The following is a 17,374-nucleotide window of genomic DNA, read 5'->3' as shown; positions in this document are numbered from 1 at the left end:
AGGTTTGGTGTCTCACACCGTGGCCTCAGCATGGATTCTGGTACCACCATCACCTCCACCTCCACCATCACCTCCCTCCCTCTATGTGTGTGTGTATATATATATATCACTATCTATATATACACATCACTTTAGCCCAACCTTTTGCTATGACAAATTGACACACTTTTTTCTTTTTTTTTTTGGACACTCCTTTTATACAAAGCTTAGCGTTGCAGCCCTATAGAAAAAATGAAGTTTAATTAAGAGAATAAAAACTAAACAAAGTTTCTCTTCTGAGAAAGCATTTTAACATGAAAAATATTACTACAAAGTATAATGTTTTTTGCACGTTTATGCAGCCAAGGAGGTCAGTGGAGAAACACGCTCTTCAAGCTGATCCAATCCATCAGACAAGATGGAAAGCTCTGTCCTCTTTGCTCAGGAAAAGGCTCTGCTCAGAACTCCACATTTTCTTCAAGGAACTTCAGGTGGCGTGCCTTCGCACTGTAGCTCACATACTTGGCTCCCATGTGCTCCCGCAACTGCAGCTGTTTAGAGCACAAGGAAGAAAAAAAGTAAATACCAGCAAACTTACTGAAAAAAGCAACAGCGACTGAAACATCAGCAAAAGGAATCAGGATGTAAACCAAAGCACTCAACTGAAAGCAGCAGGTGAAGTTTTATTGCACAGATGGAAGGGGGGAAATGGGAAAAGTCCATTTTACTGTGAAAGCAAGAGATGCTCCAAATCCCCCCTGGCAGTTTTAAATACTCGCTGGCAATGCCTGCTCATGTGATATTTTCTTTGTAGTAAAGTTTTTATTAAACATTTTGCTCATTCACCTCCATTAGGAACAGGCATTAAACCGTTCCTCACTTTGAAGCAAGAGGAACATGAAGACACAAAGTTGTAGTTCAAAAGGAAGCCCTTAATGGAGAAACAGCACAGAGCCATTACTTACACCCCTCACATCTTCCTCAAACTCAGGGACAGTTCTAAAGCTCCTCTGGTTCCTCAGGAACATGTAGCTGAATGCCATTTACATTCAGAACCAATTTTTATAATGTTGAACACACACTCAGGCTCTTGCCTGCCATTGACCACATCAACACTTTCTGGAACTCAGGTTTGCACTGTTACCTCAATATCTAAGTGGTTTGTAAGAAATCAAACAATTCTAAAAATCTGACTTGTAAAGCATTCACCTCTCTCTTCACTTCATCTTCTTCTTCCATAATGCTGTACACCCTCTCAAGAAGTTTCACACCCAGTCCTCGCACCACATCAGACCTCAGGACTTCAACCATTCTCCTCATCTTTTCAGGACCTGATAATATGTCTATTAAAAAAAAAAAAAAAAAAAAAAAGGAGATCACTGCAGTTACTTTCAATTTTCATACTACACACCTAGAAGAACACGGAACCACACACTGCCACAGAACTGCAGTTGTCAGTTTGCATGAAATAACCTTTTATCTGAAAGAGATCATCCACAGTGATCTCAATCTTCAGGCTCCGTACAGCACAACATCACTGCAGGCAGCTCACACAATTAGGCCTCTAACTTCATTTCAGGCAGTTCTTCTGCAAAATACTATTTTTCATTCTAACAATTCTCTACAACAACAGAAAACCACTCAACTGTTTTAAGAATAATTTCTTGCAAATGAGCTTCTATATGAGCCTGTGGATGCCCCATCCCTGCAGGCATCCAAGGCCAGGCTGGGCTCTGGGCAGCCTGGGCTGCTGGTTGGCGACCTGCACACAGCAGGGGCTTGGAACGAGATGAGTGCTGTGCTCCTTTGCAACCCAGGCCATGCTGTGATTCTATGATTCTATCTTCATAAAAACCTCCGCTGTCTTTAATGCTGAGTTGTGCAATTCCAGCTTTGTCCACAATTCACAACAAGTGCTTTCACAATGCTCAACTCCAACTCTGAACTGTTCATTCTGGAAACTTCTAAATACAAGTCCCAGCACAGATCAGCTTTCTTCATTAATAATTGCAGGGACTGACCCCACTGCCTTCACTGGCATGTATATCACAGCTAGAACAGTTCTGTACCCAGAATTATTTGGAAAGCTGTTAACATCTGGAAGAAGCAAGAGTGGACCGATTGCTTTCTGCCACCCACTAGGAGGTTTTCTTTGGCAATCAGCAGCTGACAACCAATCATTTAAGACAGTAACACAGCAACAGACCTGAAGGAATCTCTTCAAATTCGCAGTCCTCTGATGGCTCTGATGATTTTCCATGCAAACTCAAAGTGTCTCGGTATTTCCTATGCAGTTTGAACTCCTGGGCTGGAGTTGAGGTTACAGAGCACTCAGAGCTGTCCTTGGGGTCCACTCTCAGTGTGCAAATCATCAGCTGCACCAGCTCATTCACTTCACTCACGCTGCTTTTTCTAGGAGAGGAGAAACACGATGTAATTCAGTTACCATTGGTGATGCAATTTCCCCTCTGCCTTCAGAGGACTTTCAATAAATAGGGCGAGGTCCTGCTAAGCATCCCAGGTTAAATTCACATCTTGCAGTGCAGTTTTACCAACAGCAGCATGAGCAGTATTCCATCTAACAACGGCACCAAATGCCTCCAGCTGGACAAAACCCTCAGTCCTATCAGCTGCTGCTACCTGTGCAGCTGCATCTGCAGCGACGCAACAAACAGCATCTCTTGAAGAAGTTGCTAACACTGACAAAATGTGAAACAAATGATTTCAGCCCCCTTCAGAGCTGAAAGAAAACACACGGACAGCTCTGCACTCATGCTTTTAAAGCACCCTGGGCGGTCTTTATCCTCTGGTGCTGCAACACTGGTTTACTGGGGAGCTTCATTTGCCAAAATACAGCTACACAATTGCATGTCCTAAGAAGTACAGCACAAAAAGTTTATAATCAGAGAGGGACAACGATTAAATGCTATGTATCATGAGATTCTTCAATCACTGTGTAAAGGGAAACTGGGAAAGCAATGCCTGGAATTTTTTCCCCCACTCCAAGTCAAGGTTTAATACTCTCCCACACTGTACACAAAATACTTACTTCTCCTTGCAATCTCCATCAGACTTATCTGTAGAGCTTGTGGAAGAGCTCAGCTCATCATCAGACAGGCAGTGGGTTTCTCTGCTTTTCTACAGGCAGAGGAAACAACAGAGGAAAACCCTGATTTTCAGAATTAATTTATCACTATGGCACTAACCAGTTGCTCTACACAAAAAAGAGCCCCATTCAACTGGAACAGTTGTTGCATACTGATATATTCAAAGAGTTTCAACTTCATTTTTAAACAAGCTAATACACATCAGAACGTGCTTACTGCTTCTCTGACTAGCACCACACCATGGCTCAGTTTCAACAACCACCAATGCTTTACCAAGTGCCTCATTTTAAAGCAATTACATCATGCACAATTTCCAGCTAGCTACACTATGCATGATTATCCTTAGCTCGTCTGCTGATCTTTAACACACACATCTTCAAATCATATTGATTTCCTTTATTAGTTAAGGTTTCAGCATCCCTTGAAATACACAAGGACTCTGTGCCACGTGTCCCCAGGATCTTGTGCTCAGTGCACAGCACACAGCACCACTACCAGCAGTGCACACAGCATTACCAAACATTACTAAATCCACTAAATAACAGTTACAAGCATACACAAGCAGGCAAACCATATAAAATACCTTCCTTGCAAGCGCAGAACTGAGGAAAACAAAGCCTATGCTTTGACTTTTCAAGTTTCTTCCTTTGTTTTCCTGATGTTAATAACGTCCCGTGGATTTGCAGAAGATTTTGCCCAATGTATGTTCATGACCTTAGCCTTTTTTTCTTTTTTTTTTAATTAGGCAACTAAAAGAATACCACCAGAAACTATTTAGTTTTCTTCTGGAAGCTATTTCTTATTGTGAGCATGTAAACATACTCAAATACAGTATAGAAATACTACTAACAAAGCACAGTGAGACCTACAAGGCTAGAGGTAAGGTGTGAAGGCTGAACTCCAGCAGGCGATTCACCCACCACCAAAACAGAGCTCATGACAGATATGTTCTTATCCACAAACCAAAAAACCCAACTAGCAGTGAAATCACACGTCAGTGCTGCTGGGGGACCTCTTAGGCTTTACCTCTGACAGGTGTAGAAGATGTGTAGAAGTGTTAAGCTGATCTAGCCGAACAAACAGGCAGACCACAGAGCTGTACTTTCCCTCAGGACTTACAATACATGCAGATAACTAAGCATTCTCACTGAGTTTCTTCCACACACAGGTTTGGTTTTTTTGTTTAAATACGGCTAGGTTCCCAAATGGTGCCTCCACTGAAATACATCAAAAGCGTGACGACCTCAGTTTACCTGAGAAGCACTGGGATCTGATGAAGACTGAGCAACTTTAACACGATTTTCCATATGAGATTTTCCTTCAACTACTGCACTACTTCCTGTTCGTCTTGCTGGGATCACTGGAAGGATGACATTTTGGCAATATTTACAACTCAGCTGTATGTATTTTGAATTAATTTCATGCTCATGCAAGAAAAGGTTTGGATAGGCAGGCATTCTGCTAACAAAAAGCACTGCAGTTTCTATTGAAAAGCGTACATCCTGAGCCTCACACACATTTCAAATACAAGCCGTCACCCCTGAATGCGACTGAACATAATTAAGAATTAGAAGAATACAGAAACGTTTGTCAGAACTGCAGCTTTAGTGCATCTTTCTCAGGATGTCAGTGAAGAACAGACAGTGAGTTCGAATTTATTCTGGCAGCAGTCCATTTCTAGAGCTCACGTGCAAACAATTACCAGAGGGAAACGTCTCCTCCCAAGACTGCTTCAGCCGCCTCCGCTCTCTGGCTGACAAAGGCCGCCCCTTTAAGATAAATTAGTACGGTATTAATTAACAATTGTCACAACGACCTTTGCTATCTACAAAACAAAACACGTTCTTTCATACGACAAAGAGAAAGCTGATTTCTATTCTAATTCTAAACGCTGTATTATTTATTACAAAACGGTTTTGGGAACCACGACTAACACACTCTTTAAAAAAGAAGCCTGAGACTGGCTCAGCACAGAAGCATCTCTTCCAACACCAGCCAGATGGCCGACTGAACTTCCACATAGGAAACTACTCTGCATTTCTGTACTCTCTGTACACGTGCTCCAGGAACAGCCTGCTCAGAAGAGAGACAAAAACAGAGTGACACCATGTTTGGAACCAACAGTGTTTGGAACCAACCTTTGCAATGGCATCTTGACTGGTTTTGGCGCTGTTGGCAGGTGCAGAGATGTTGGCAACACGCTCCTCTGCACAGCTTTGTGCTGCCGTCACACTCACATCAGTAGCAAAAGGTAAAGGCCGAGGAGAAACTGCTCTGAACTTGAGAGAGAAATGAGTAAGAAACTACGTATTTACATCAAGTTCTCTGCAATCTGAAGACACTCTTGCATGGTAAAGCTGGATGAGAGGTTTGCATTCTACCTGACGTCTCCCACTTTGCACTCCTGCTTGCATCCACTTCCCCTCTCTCCATCCCTAAACCTCTTCCCCCTCTTTCCAGACTACTTTTCACCCTGTGATTTTGCTGATCCCAGCCTCAAATACCCAAACTGAAGAGAACAGCAATAAGGTATGATTCCGAAAACCAAGCATCCTGTTTCCCTTTCCTTACAAAGGTGGTGTCTTTCCCCAAAAAGCCACTCAGCCCATTGTGGAAGCAGTGAAAGGAGCCCTGTACCTTCTCTGAACAGACTTCAGCCAGCTCTCTTTTCTTCTGCCATTGCTGCCGTGAGACAGAAGGCTCATGAGTAGAACCATGAGGCTGTAATTGAGAGGGAACTTTTTCCTGAGCATCTCCTGAAGCTCCACGATAGACAACATCCTAATAAAGAAAAGTACTTTTTCAGTTTGTAGGCACTTAAAAAATAAAAAAAAAAAATCAGCACAGGCTACTCGACTGTTTGGCCTACATCCAACTTAGCACATGACACTGCAAACACAATAAGCTGGTGACAGCCAGAAAACAGTATCTGCTGCACCACCACACCTCAAGAATGAAGCACTCCAAAGACACCTGAATTACAACAGGAACAAATGGTTCCAGCAGATTTTCAGTAGAATCCAAACTCTGCAATAGATGATTTCTCATTTTAAAAGCGCATGAAAATCTTCTTGTAGAAAAAAAGTAATTACAAGGCAATCAGCACCTAAAGTAAAATGGCTTCAAGCGATCGTGCAGAAGTGACAGCTGTGCAGCCAGGAACAGACGTAAGACTTAAATCCAAGCACCAATGTGAGGGGAAGAGCCATGTTTATATTTGACATGTAGAGATTCAACAGGATGAAATAAGAATAGTATTTTTGCAGTTGCCATAGCAAACCTGTTTAACGCTGGGAAATGCACATGGGGAAAAGAATTAGGCAGCATTTGTGTCAGTTACCATCTAAATGGCAGCACTACAGAAGCCCAGGGAGAAGCTGACATTTCCTTAGACATACTGATTTTCCAGATCACCAACACAAGCAGTGAAAGAATAAATGAAATTAAGGACAGCAATAGACAATCTGCCTTCAGAAGAAAGGAAAGCAAGACAGCTAAATGCTTCAGACTTCCACATCACTATTCAATTCTCCCTTCTCTTATGCCTCTTTCCACCACTTCATCACCTGCCTGCCTTAAATCACTCCTACTCCTCACCCTCACTTTTTTCTTTTGAAACTTCAACATTCCATTGAGTGTCAGACTATAAAGAAGCAAAAAGGAGACAGGAGAGTGCACGTGGTGTATGAATCAGGAATCAATCCCAAGCGCTGTTTAATCTATCCTCTACTCTCTGACAAATCCAGTACCCCAGCGCCAAGCCTACCATTTATTTATTCAGATCATTTAGTTGAGTGCACTAAATAGTCAAGAATGGAAGAGAAAAGCCTCTCTGAGACCCACTTGACTGGCAGTCTCCTCCATTTGCTGTTAGTCACCTACCCACACCAGGACCAACCCAAGAAATCAGCCAGGCCTATTCACAACAAAGAAGTCCTAAAACGATTCTTGCCATCTCTCTTCTCAGCTCGGAGATTCGAGTTCCCTTCAGAAGCAGAATTACCATCATCTGAAACTCCCCCACCACACAGCATTTGCAAATCTGAAGCCAAGGCCCCCAGCTATTTAGAGCACACCAATAATGCCAGAATTCAGCAGAATCCTGCTTGGGTAGCAAACCCAATACGAGCAGCAGCTCTCTGAGCTTTAAGAGGTGTCTATTAGTTACACCTATTTCAAAGTCCATGTAAGCGTAAATGCATTACCACATCAGTTTGCTTCTGGTCTTTCAATGCAGGCTGCAGGAGTTTCAAAGTGTCATCATCATCTTCCACAGCATCAACAGAGGAGTGCTTAGAATCAACGCTTCTCCCTTTAGAAGCTTGCTTTGTCTTTTTCTGTAGTCCATCAGTTTTCATTGGAGGATTACTGCATATTATCTCAGAATTCCCTGAAGCATTCACACACTTTGCTTTATGACCCTCTGGCATATGCTCACTCTTTTCACTTCCACAGTTTCTCTTTTCATATGGTAAGATATCAATATTCACTCCACTAATCGTAGCCAAGGAGCCTCCCAGGTTGTCCAAATCATTACTGCGTGGTTTTGTACTCAGCTCAACAGCTGGTTTCTCTGATGGACAAAACTTGCTGGCTTTATGTTTGATGGCACAATCTTCCTCATTCTAGAATAAAAACAAAACAAGAGAGTTGCTTCTTGGTATTACACACTTATGAAAGAACATCCCAAGCACCTGAGGAACACTGTTAACGTACCAGAGCTCATGAAGTGTAACGAAATTATGCTAGCAGATTGAGAGCTTCAAAAATGCCACAAGCCACATTTTAAAAGAGATGCAGGCTGTATGTGCAGATTACGTTTCAGGCAGGGATGTACACATATACTGCTCACCCACTTTCACTGGTGCCACAAAAGAAAAGTTGTAAACCCTTGGCTCTTCCATGAGGGAGAAGCCAATGAGTGCCAGCAATTCTCCAAGAGCTGCTCCACCACATACATTTAGCATTTCAGCTCTAAAGCCTAAACCCACGACAGCAGACTAATTTCAGAGTACAAACAAACAAAAAAACCAACTGACCACATAACCACATACAACATTAATCTCTTTATGACTCATTTTAACCACTGGAAACAACAAGAACAACAAACAGTTCCGTGGTGGAGCAATAATTAATTTTGCCAATCAGAATCATGTCACTGAAAACGATTACCACTTGTCATCAAATATTTGAAAAATATTTTACCTCAAATACTCCATGAGCAGAGTGGAAATACTGGTATATAACTGTGCTTCACACTAAAGGTAAGTCTGCAAATTCAATTGCACGTTTACATAGAAGTAGTTCATACAGTGGCCCACAGGTAGAAAATCAGATGTTATGTAGTTACCATCTTAAAGTTAAGGCACTACAATTAGCTTTACTGACCCACAGCTTTTTAATTACTTCTGTTATTAACCTCAACACCATTCCTTCATCAACGTAAGTTTTACACACCACCAGGAATCTATGTTCTCACCAGTGCTCAGGGCATGTCATGAAAAATATAATATTTTTCCTAGGAGAAAAGCAAGCTGATTTTCAGTGCGCAGGAGAGGAAGAAAGATGCATCTTACAACTCTGCATTTCCTGCCTCGCTCAGAGGAACTGCTTGGGGGTGTAATGTCCTTGTTATGACATTCATTCTTCACTGGGACCACAGAAGAAGCATCTTTAAGTTTAGAATCTGCCGTTTTCTTAGGACTTTTGGCTGCTTTCCTGTTAGAAAAAAAAGAAAGCTGCTCACTCATTGGCTACAAGACCTTAAGATACTTCTTTAGATTCCATGAATTAAAAAAAAAACCAATCCAGTACACAGATAACAGAGAATACACAACAGGGGGCTTTTTCAACAGGCTGTACTTAGCATTCTCATTTTTCTCTCTATAAAAGGAGCTTAGAAACACCATTTAGACTCTGGCAGCAAAGTACATTTGTTCAGCACAGCACCAAAACCACTCTTATCTGGGAGCAGGAAAGTAACTGACCAAACTTACCAAAGAAAAACAATGGTATCAGTGAACACCAAAAGGAAATTGCAAATACAATTCCCAGCTGGTAAATGGCCTCAATGAACCATACAGCACAACCTGCAGCACCCAGTGTTTCCTTGAAAATACTGGAGTTTCTCATTTCTTTACTCTGAATAAGCTGATCTTGGTTTCTAGCTCTCCTATTTCTCAAGGACTCTAAGCCAACTAATATGTTTGCAGGCTTTACAATGGCACACAGTGAACTAATGTTATCCTCCTATAAAACCAAAATAGGAAAAGTTATAAAGCAAAGATGAAAGCAGCAAGAAAGTCTTGCATACAGTCACTCAAGTGAAAACATCTTACATCTTTGTGGCTTCCAAAAACAACGAAATTTGGTGCTTGATATATGGCTGTCTCAGGATGCTTCTCACAGTAGGCCTCTGCTCAGGTTTTTTACTGAGCATAGTTTGTATTATTTCTACCAGCTGTGGGCTGTAATCCTTTGGCATGGGTGGCAGCTGTAACAGGAGTGGAAGTCTGATATTATTTAACATTGTCAAAGCATGCTGCAAAATCACTGATACATAACAGCCAAATTCAAGCTAAGTACTCTGTATAAAAAACAGCCCAACTATTCACACGATACATTTCCCCACAGCTGTGCTTTGCCTGTCAATTTTTGTTATTGCTTTTAATTAACATTGAAGTTGAAATTCTGTGAATAGGTGCAAGAGATTTATACATAATTAATCTGTTTTAACCTCGTCATATAGCCATGGAAATAAGACACTGAAGTCAGAACAGGAAAAAGGCTGATAGTGATGGAATTCTTTGCACAACATGTAAGCCAGAAGCAAATGAAAAACGCTACTCAAAACCTTGAGGATTAATCTATACAGCACTGTACAGAAAGGAAATAAGAAACCCAAGCAATATCTAAAAACAAACTTCCTGGGTGTGCTGCTCTATCAGAGATTACCAGGAAACACCAACCTTACAAACAGCCATGACGACGCATGTAACATCCAAATACCTGCAAATCCCTGCACAGCTTCTGACTGCAAACGGTTACCTCAAGTTATCAAAAAAACCCCAAGAACTGATAAAAATGTTTTTACCTTTCCTTCAATAATTCGATAAACCAAAGAGTTCATGTCTTTAGCATTAAATGCATGTTTCAGTGTGGCCATCTCATAAACGCAGCAGCCTAAAGCCCAAACGTCAGACTGAAAAAAGGGAAAGAAAAAGTTTGAAGAGCTTTGCATTAAAGGTAGAAATTTTCTCTCCAGGCTTAGCCTCATGCTTTGCAAGAGGCTTTTCATCACAATAAATGATTTAAGATCAAAATGCGCTGCAAACTTTCGGCCTCAGTCTCACTTTATGTTGATTTCTATGATGATTATTTCCTTATTTCCTTCCAACTTTAACCAAGTGGATTCTGCAAATAACTGTAAAAGTTGCAGTTTGTAGGGTGGTTGTTTTTCTTTTTAATTACAACATTGGTTTTAACCAGAGAAAGAAAATCTTGTTTTTCCTAAGAACAGTTTCCCTTAGTTGTTGCTCACAGACACCCAAACTGATGCTCCCCATGGTTTTCAACGCGTGGAACATCAGAGCACAACCATCTTACTTCAGTTTAAATTCAGAGATGCTGCACGTTCCTCTATTTTTTTTTAATGTTACAGTTCAGTATAAAGCATCCTGTCTCATACATAATACTTTTAGAAAACACAGCTACGTAACCCAGACTAAAATCTTTATTTTGGCATGCTACAATTGGTACAGGTAGCCTGATAAACATCTGCTTTGTGATAACTTATCACGTGCTGTTAATTCTCACCCACTGCAACAAACAGCTCCATGAAGGTGCTGCCCAAAATCTCATTTTTCCTTTTACCATTTGTGACATTCAAAAGCAATGAATTAAAAGTAGTGCATATGATTGTAATGTTCTCAGGCAAACAAAACAAGCTGCTTAGCAAAGCAGAAACGACATTTGCATCAGCTTACTGTACCTTGTAGTTGTAGGGTTTGTTAGAGAAGAGCTCAGGGCTCATGTAGTACGGTGTGCCTATGAGAGTGCTGGCCATGTCACATTGGTTTTCCAACACTCTGGCTATTCCCAGGTCACCCACTTTGATTATATTTGTTCTTGTCAGAAAAACATTTTGAGTTTTAAGATCTCTGTGAAGAATGTGTTTTTCGTGTAAATACTGGGAGGGGAAGAGAAAAAAACCAATATAGACTGAGTTAAGTAACACAACTGGTTCTCCATGAGAAGCAAAATCAGGCAACACAAAGGAGGGAAATGCAAACACAGCAAAGACACAGGTATCACTGTCTAATAAAAATGATTTATCACTGCTGAAGGCAGCACTGGTACATTAACATCATAATACAGGCACAGACCCAAAACTTGGTGTTGCTTTATTGACATCTCCCACAGGGTTTAACAAGCCAGCAGAAAAGAAGAAATAAAAAAAGCAGGACTGTGCTCAGACTAACTCACTTCTGATGGCTCCATTTCCTGGCAGCCAGATCTTAGTCTTTAGTTAAAACTTTTGGTGGAAAATGCCATATGAGCTTTGTCTAAAGAATGGGAAAACAAGGAGGCTTCCAATTAGCAAGAGCAGACATGGCTGTGCATACACATGTACTCGTGTATATCTGGCCACAGGAGCCAACGTTTAAGGAGCAGGACAGAAAATTCTTCTTTCTCAGTGTGAATATTTCAATCTTGTCTTTATTACCACAGTAACAGTTTTGAAGTTTGATAATCTGTGATGCCAGCAGAGTCAGATTATATTTAAGAAAATGATGAATTAGCAGTTTAAACTTACCATTTAAAAAACAGCAAATCACAGAAAACAAAATGCTTCTGAAAGAAGCCTTTTCTTTTAAAGAAAACAGAACAACAGCTACACTCTTTAAGTCTGATCCAAAAACCACAGAAGCATTTCAGACCACAAACACCTTGGAAGTTAACACTGTCTGCTGTGACAGAGATGTAGATATACCAAGCGATAGCAAAACCCTATCTAAAACAGTAAGTTAGTTTGACTGCAGTGACCTGCAAACAGGTCCTTAATGGAACTGACAACCATTGTACTCAGCTGTCAACCCAGCCAAAGTGGATTTCAAAATCTGTAGCCTAACTCTGGAATTCTAAAGGCAGAGAGATACAAACTGGATTTCTATTTTAAAATGACAAAGCTACATTTTCTTTTACCTGCAATGCCATGGCAATCTGGACAAACCATTCTACCACCTGATTTTCTGGCAGAAGTTTGCCCTTCTGCTCCTTGAGTCTGTGATAGAGGTCTCCTCCTTCGCAGAAGCCCATAACGATATACAGCAGCCCATCCTCCCCCTGCCAGGATTCTCGGTATGCCACTATGTTGGGGTGCTTCAGCTGGGAGAGCAGCTGTGCCTCTTGCTCCGCTGCCTTCCTCTCTCGGCTGGAAGCATGCTTAAGGTTTAACTTCTTGATGACGTACTGGAAAAGAAATTCTAAGGTGTATCATCAGAGAAGAAAGTTACCACATAGAAACTCTAGAAATGACTCAAGTCTAAAGGAAACACAGTAATGGAAATCTCCTTACATTATTCTATATGGAAACGACAATTTCTCAGCAGTTATATACCACATAGACAATTATGGAGGCAAGGGGAGGCAAGGGGAGGCAAGGGGAGGCAAGGGGAGGCAAGGGGAGGCAAGGGGAGGCAAGGGGAGGCAAGGGGAGGCAAGGGGAGGCACAGCTGTAGCTGTTCTTAGTCTACCTGAATGACACTGCACAGGAATTCTGGGACACTTTTTGTCTATGTTCACATTTATTATCTTTTTCTTTTCATTTAGAAACACGTTTATCATTAACCTCTTAAGCCAGAAATGTCTTACAGTGCATCACAGTTACTTCTAAAATGGTCGTTTTGATAGTAATATTTCCACAATAAGTACATAATATAACACTAAGGAAAGCATGCAGTTGTATCGGAAAAACAACAATGAATATCTAGAATAAAATTCACCTGAATATAGATCATGCTTTCTAAATGAAATTTAAAAGAATTTGTTAAAAAAAAAAATCTCTATTTCAAAGCTTGGATTCCACATTTTCATATCCACAGGAAGTATCTAATAGAGCTGAACTTCTGAACGCACAAAATAACGCAGCTAAGCTTTTTAGGTCTGTTTATCCTTTTCTTAAAAGCAAAACAAGCAGCCCTAACAGAAAAGCACCAAACAAAAAATAAGCACCTGGCAGCAGAGCCATAAAACTTAGGACTGTTCTGTACAAAAAGCCTACAAAGCAGTTTACCATGGAAGAAAACAGGCTTCCACTGGGAAAGCAATGGTGCAAGCAGAGAAGCAGTTGGAGGGCTGCCCAAAGTATTTTCCCCAGAAGCTGAAGGCAGATGCCATTTACAACTGCTTCAGAAACATCTTCAACTTTGCCCTAAAACATATCTGCTGCAGGTACCAGGTTCTGCACATGCAGGTTGAAGCCTGTGCAAGAAGAAATGAATGAGAGTGAAGCACAGCCTCTTGGTCATACTGAAAGCCAAAAGGTTTCTGGCCCATATTCTGTTTTACTGTTAGTATAAATTTATTTTTGTTTTAAGCTACACTTGAAAGCTGTTATTCTCCCTCATGTACACCACAACAAACATTTCCTAAAGAATTTCAGATTTAAGGAAAAATATCACTGAAGCCAAGCGAGAGAAGAAAACATGGAGCACATACGGAGCATGTGCTCAACAAACGGAGCAGCAATATTTAGGGTCAGTCCCTCACTGATGTAAATTTTGAGGCAATCCCTTCTAAGGAAGCAGCCTTCCGTGGAAGAGCCATGTCATGGCACACATCTGACTCCACTCTCACCTGGGAGTTTTTCATTCAAAACCATTACAACAATCCTTACTCAATTTCACTGTCCTTGGCAATGGTTTGGTTATCTAATTCCCAGGCTGGCCCTATTAATTTAATTCAGCATGTTTAATTAGCGTTGAGGAAGACTGCCCCTAATATACCACAGGAATCCATGATGCAGAAAGCAACAGTACCTCACGACTCTGAGCATGGTTTGTTTTCAAAACTCTGCTGGATATTAGAAAAGCTCCTCAGCTTTAATAACCAGTGGCACAGGGCTCCCATGGGAAACACAACAGAACTGTGCACAGCATCATCTGCGTTTGAAACAAAATACAAATACTCTAGCTATAGTAGTAGAACTAGTGTTCTACATGCCTAATCAACTACAATCACAGAATGCTTTTAGTTGGAAGGGATCATTACAGGCCATCTGATCCAACTGCCCTGCAATGAACAGGAACATCTATAGCTTGACCTGTCCATCCTGGTCTTGACCGCCTCCAGGGATGGGGCACCACCACCTCTATGGGCAACCTGTGCCTCACTACCCCTACTGCAAAAAGGTTTTCATTATATTCAATCTAAATCTCTCCTCTTTCACTTTGAAACCATTTCTCCCTGTTCTGTCACAACAGACCCTGCTAAAGAGCCTGTCCTTTCTTAGAGCTCCTTCAGATACTGACAAGCCATTCTCAGCTCTCCCCGCAGCTCTTCTCCATGCTGCACAGCCCCAGCTCTCAGCCCATCCTTGTAGGGAGGTGTTCCATCCCTTGGATCATCTTTGTGGCCCTCCTCTGGACACGCTACAACAGATTCATAACTTCTCCCGCGCTGAGGACTCCCACATCCTCACCTTCCAACCCATTCCCTCAAGGGCTGTGTGATGAGTAGTTGCCAGTGACTGATGCAAAAAAGCTGCTGAGTACCTCACCTTTACCCTCGTCCAGCCTGCCTGTATTACTCACTAGTGGAGGCATGCCTTCTTGGACTAACCTTTTCTAGTTGAGGTACACACCTTTCTTGGCTCTCCTTACCAAAACCAGTTCCAGTTGAACTTTGTCTTCTTCACTACATCCCTGCACAGTCTAGCAGCATCCCTATACTCCCATGGTACCGGTCCATGTTTCTACTGCCTGTGCATTTTCTTCTTGCTCTCTAGTCTATCCAGCAGATCCTGGTTCTGACACCTGCCGGTCTCTTGCCTTCCTTTCTTGATGGCCTACACCTGGGGATGGAGAGCTTGTGTCACTACAGCCCAGGCAGCCTCCAATCCTGACACCTCCAACCAAATTCACTCACATTGGTGAACAACAGGTTCTGTTTTGCATCCCCCCCTGGTGGGGCCATCTATTATTTGACTCAGGAAGTTGTCAGTGCATTCCAGGAGCCTCCTGGATTGCATACAGCTCACCACGCTACTTTTCCAGCAGATATCATGGTGGCTTAACTCTTCCAGCAGGTTGAGAGCCTGTGAACACAATGTCTCTTGTAGCTGGAGGAAGAAGGCTTCATCAATAACCTCCGTTCCATCAGGCCCCAACCACTAGGCTCCCTTTTCTGCCTCAGTCTCTAACTCACCCATAGGCTTTCAGCTTGCTCGTGGCCATTCTTCATGGACAGCTCTTCACACTCTGTACATCTATTGATGCACAGGGCAATGCCTCCTCCCCTCTTTCCTCACCTGTAGCTTCTAAACAGCTCTAGCTGTCAACAGCCACACTCCAGTCGTGGGAATCATCCCACCAGGTTTCAGTGACTACACCATAGGCTTTCTAGTAGCATGGTGGCTTCCAGCTCCTACAGTTTGTTTCCCAAATTGGCTGTATTGGTACAGAGGCACTTCAGCTGGGCAGCCAGCCTTGTTGTCTTCTTCGAGGATAACTCATATTTCCTTTGAAGCATTTCCAGACTTGCCCTCTTCTATTGTCTCAGTGGTATTTGGGCACGGAAACCAATAGCTTATAGTTTTATTTCAGTGTTAGTCAGTACGACCAGAATGCAAAATAGAGGCACATAGCCTAACTTGAAACTCAACACTGCTTAAACTTGGTTTAGTGAACATGCTACTGTGGCAAGATTCCCATTAAGCCCATTGTAATCCTCTTCTGCTTTCTGTTGTGCAAATTAGACTTTTTTCATTTTAAACACTAGAGCCACGTGACACCCATAAAAAAAAACAAAAAACAAACAAAACAAACAAACAAAAAAAACCCCAAACATTACTCTGGCAGCAAATATACTTAAAATACAGTTTCTTTTGCAGAACACATAGCAAGCTCCAAAAGCCACAACCAAAAATCTTGCTCATCCTGCTAGTGAAAAAATGCTTGTAACAGTTGGCAAGAGATAAGACGCAGGCCAATACATCAAATATTTAAGTTAAAACAGAAACGATAAGGAAGCCAGATCCTGGCCAATGCTAACGATCTGCACAGAAAGCGGTGACATCCAGGGACCTGCGTAGAGCAGAAAGTCCCCTCCCGGTGCTGTTTACTTTTCGGACGGCGAAGTTAGCAGAACACCGCAATGCGCACCGTGGTTAACAGGCTCGCAGGGCGCTCGTGCTGCCATCGCTTTGCCTCCGGGCCCCCGCAGCCAGGCCCCGGCCGACCCGCTCCCCTCAGCCCCTCGCTACCTGCTTGCTGTCCTGCCGGTGCCGCACCAGGCTCACCTCCCCGTAGCTGCCCTTGCCCACAGCTCGCAGGAAGCAGTAGGCGGCTAGGGGCATTCTCTCGCCGCCGGCCCCGCGGCGGGCTCCCTCAACGCCCGGCGGCGGCTGCCGCCACCCGGGGCCGCCCGCCCGGCAGCGCGGTGGCCGCTGCCATAGAGATGCCGTCGGCTCCCCGCCGCCACAGAGAGCGCGGCGCGCAGAGCGGCCCGCCGTGCGTCTCTATGGTGCGAGCTCTGCGCCGCCATCTTGGAAGCGGGCGAAGCGGCCATGTTAGGAGCGGGCAGGGCGCCTGAGGGAAGTGCGAGGCCGAGTGCCGCCGCCATCACGAGAAGCAAAGCCGTCCCCTCAAAAACAGCGGCCGACGGTCCCCGCGGTGCTGCCTGTGTGGTGTGTAGAGGCCCGGGCTGCTCGGAGCTGCTGAGCGAAGCCATCGTGTCACCTTCAGACAGCAAAGAGCTGCTTAATAAAGCTCTAGCCTGGTTTACAAGGTGCTCCTTGTCCTCTTGAGCCGTGTTCCTGCCGAGCCTCAGAAAGCTGGCTGCAGGGAAAACTGAAAATGTCTCAGAGCAGGGGAGAAGGAAGGGAAATAAAACTCTCACAGAGCACGTAGGGAAGAAAACAGTGCCCAGCCCGTCCCGTGCCACACACAGAACAGCTCGGCACAGAACGGCACTGTGCTTCTCTGCTTCCCGCTGCTGATCTGTTCACGTGTCTCATTTTAATGTCTTTTCATGTTAATTTTATGTTTTGCATTTGGCAATGAGAAATA

The 17,374-nt window shown here is 43.0% G+C and overlaps 1 protein-coding gene across 2 annotated transcripts; it reads right to left on the bottom strand.

Annotated features, from left to right (window-relative positions):
* Positions 1-226: 226 nt before the first annotated feature.
* On the bottom strand, positions 227-16,766 carry NEK4 (NIMA related kinase 4). 2 transcript variants are annotated; one of them, XM_048957689.1, is made up of 15 exons: positions 16,570-16,766; positions 12,291-12,557; positions 11,077-11,274; positions 10,180-10,287; positions 9,425-9,579; positions 8,663-8,804; positions 7,292-7,711; positions 5,724-5,867; positions 5,225-5,365; positions 4,789-4,855; positions 4,340-4,446; positions 3,029-3,117; positions 2,186-2,391; positions 1,189-1,322; positions 227-530 (listed from the first exon to the last, which is right to left on the bottom strand). In XM_048957689.1, exons 1-15 carry the CDS (start codon positions 16,660-16,662, stop codon positions 438-440), a joined length of 2,364 nt encoding a protein of 787 aa, XP_048813646.1. In that variant the 5' UTR covers positions 16,663-16,766; the 3' UTR covers positions 227-437. The 2 variants fall into 2 exon arrangements, with proteins under 2 accessions (XP_048813646.1, XP_048813647.1); XM_048957690.1 differs by having other exon boundaries at positions 16,606-16,766.
* Between the last annotated feature and the right edge of the window lie 608 nt (positions 16,767-17,374).

Source organism: Lagopus muta, chromosome 11 (assembly GCF_023343835.1).
Source record: "Lagopus muta isolate bLagMut1 chromosome 11, bLagMut1 primary, whole genome shotgun sequence".
Lineage (NCBI taxonomy): Eukaryota > Metazoa > Chordata > Aves > Galliformes > Phasianidae > Lagopus > Lagopus muta.
Note: the sequence above shows the minus strand (reverse complement) of the source record. Positions and strands in the feature narration are given on the sequence as shown.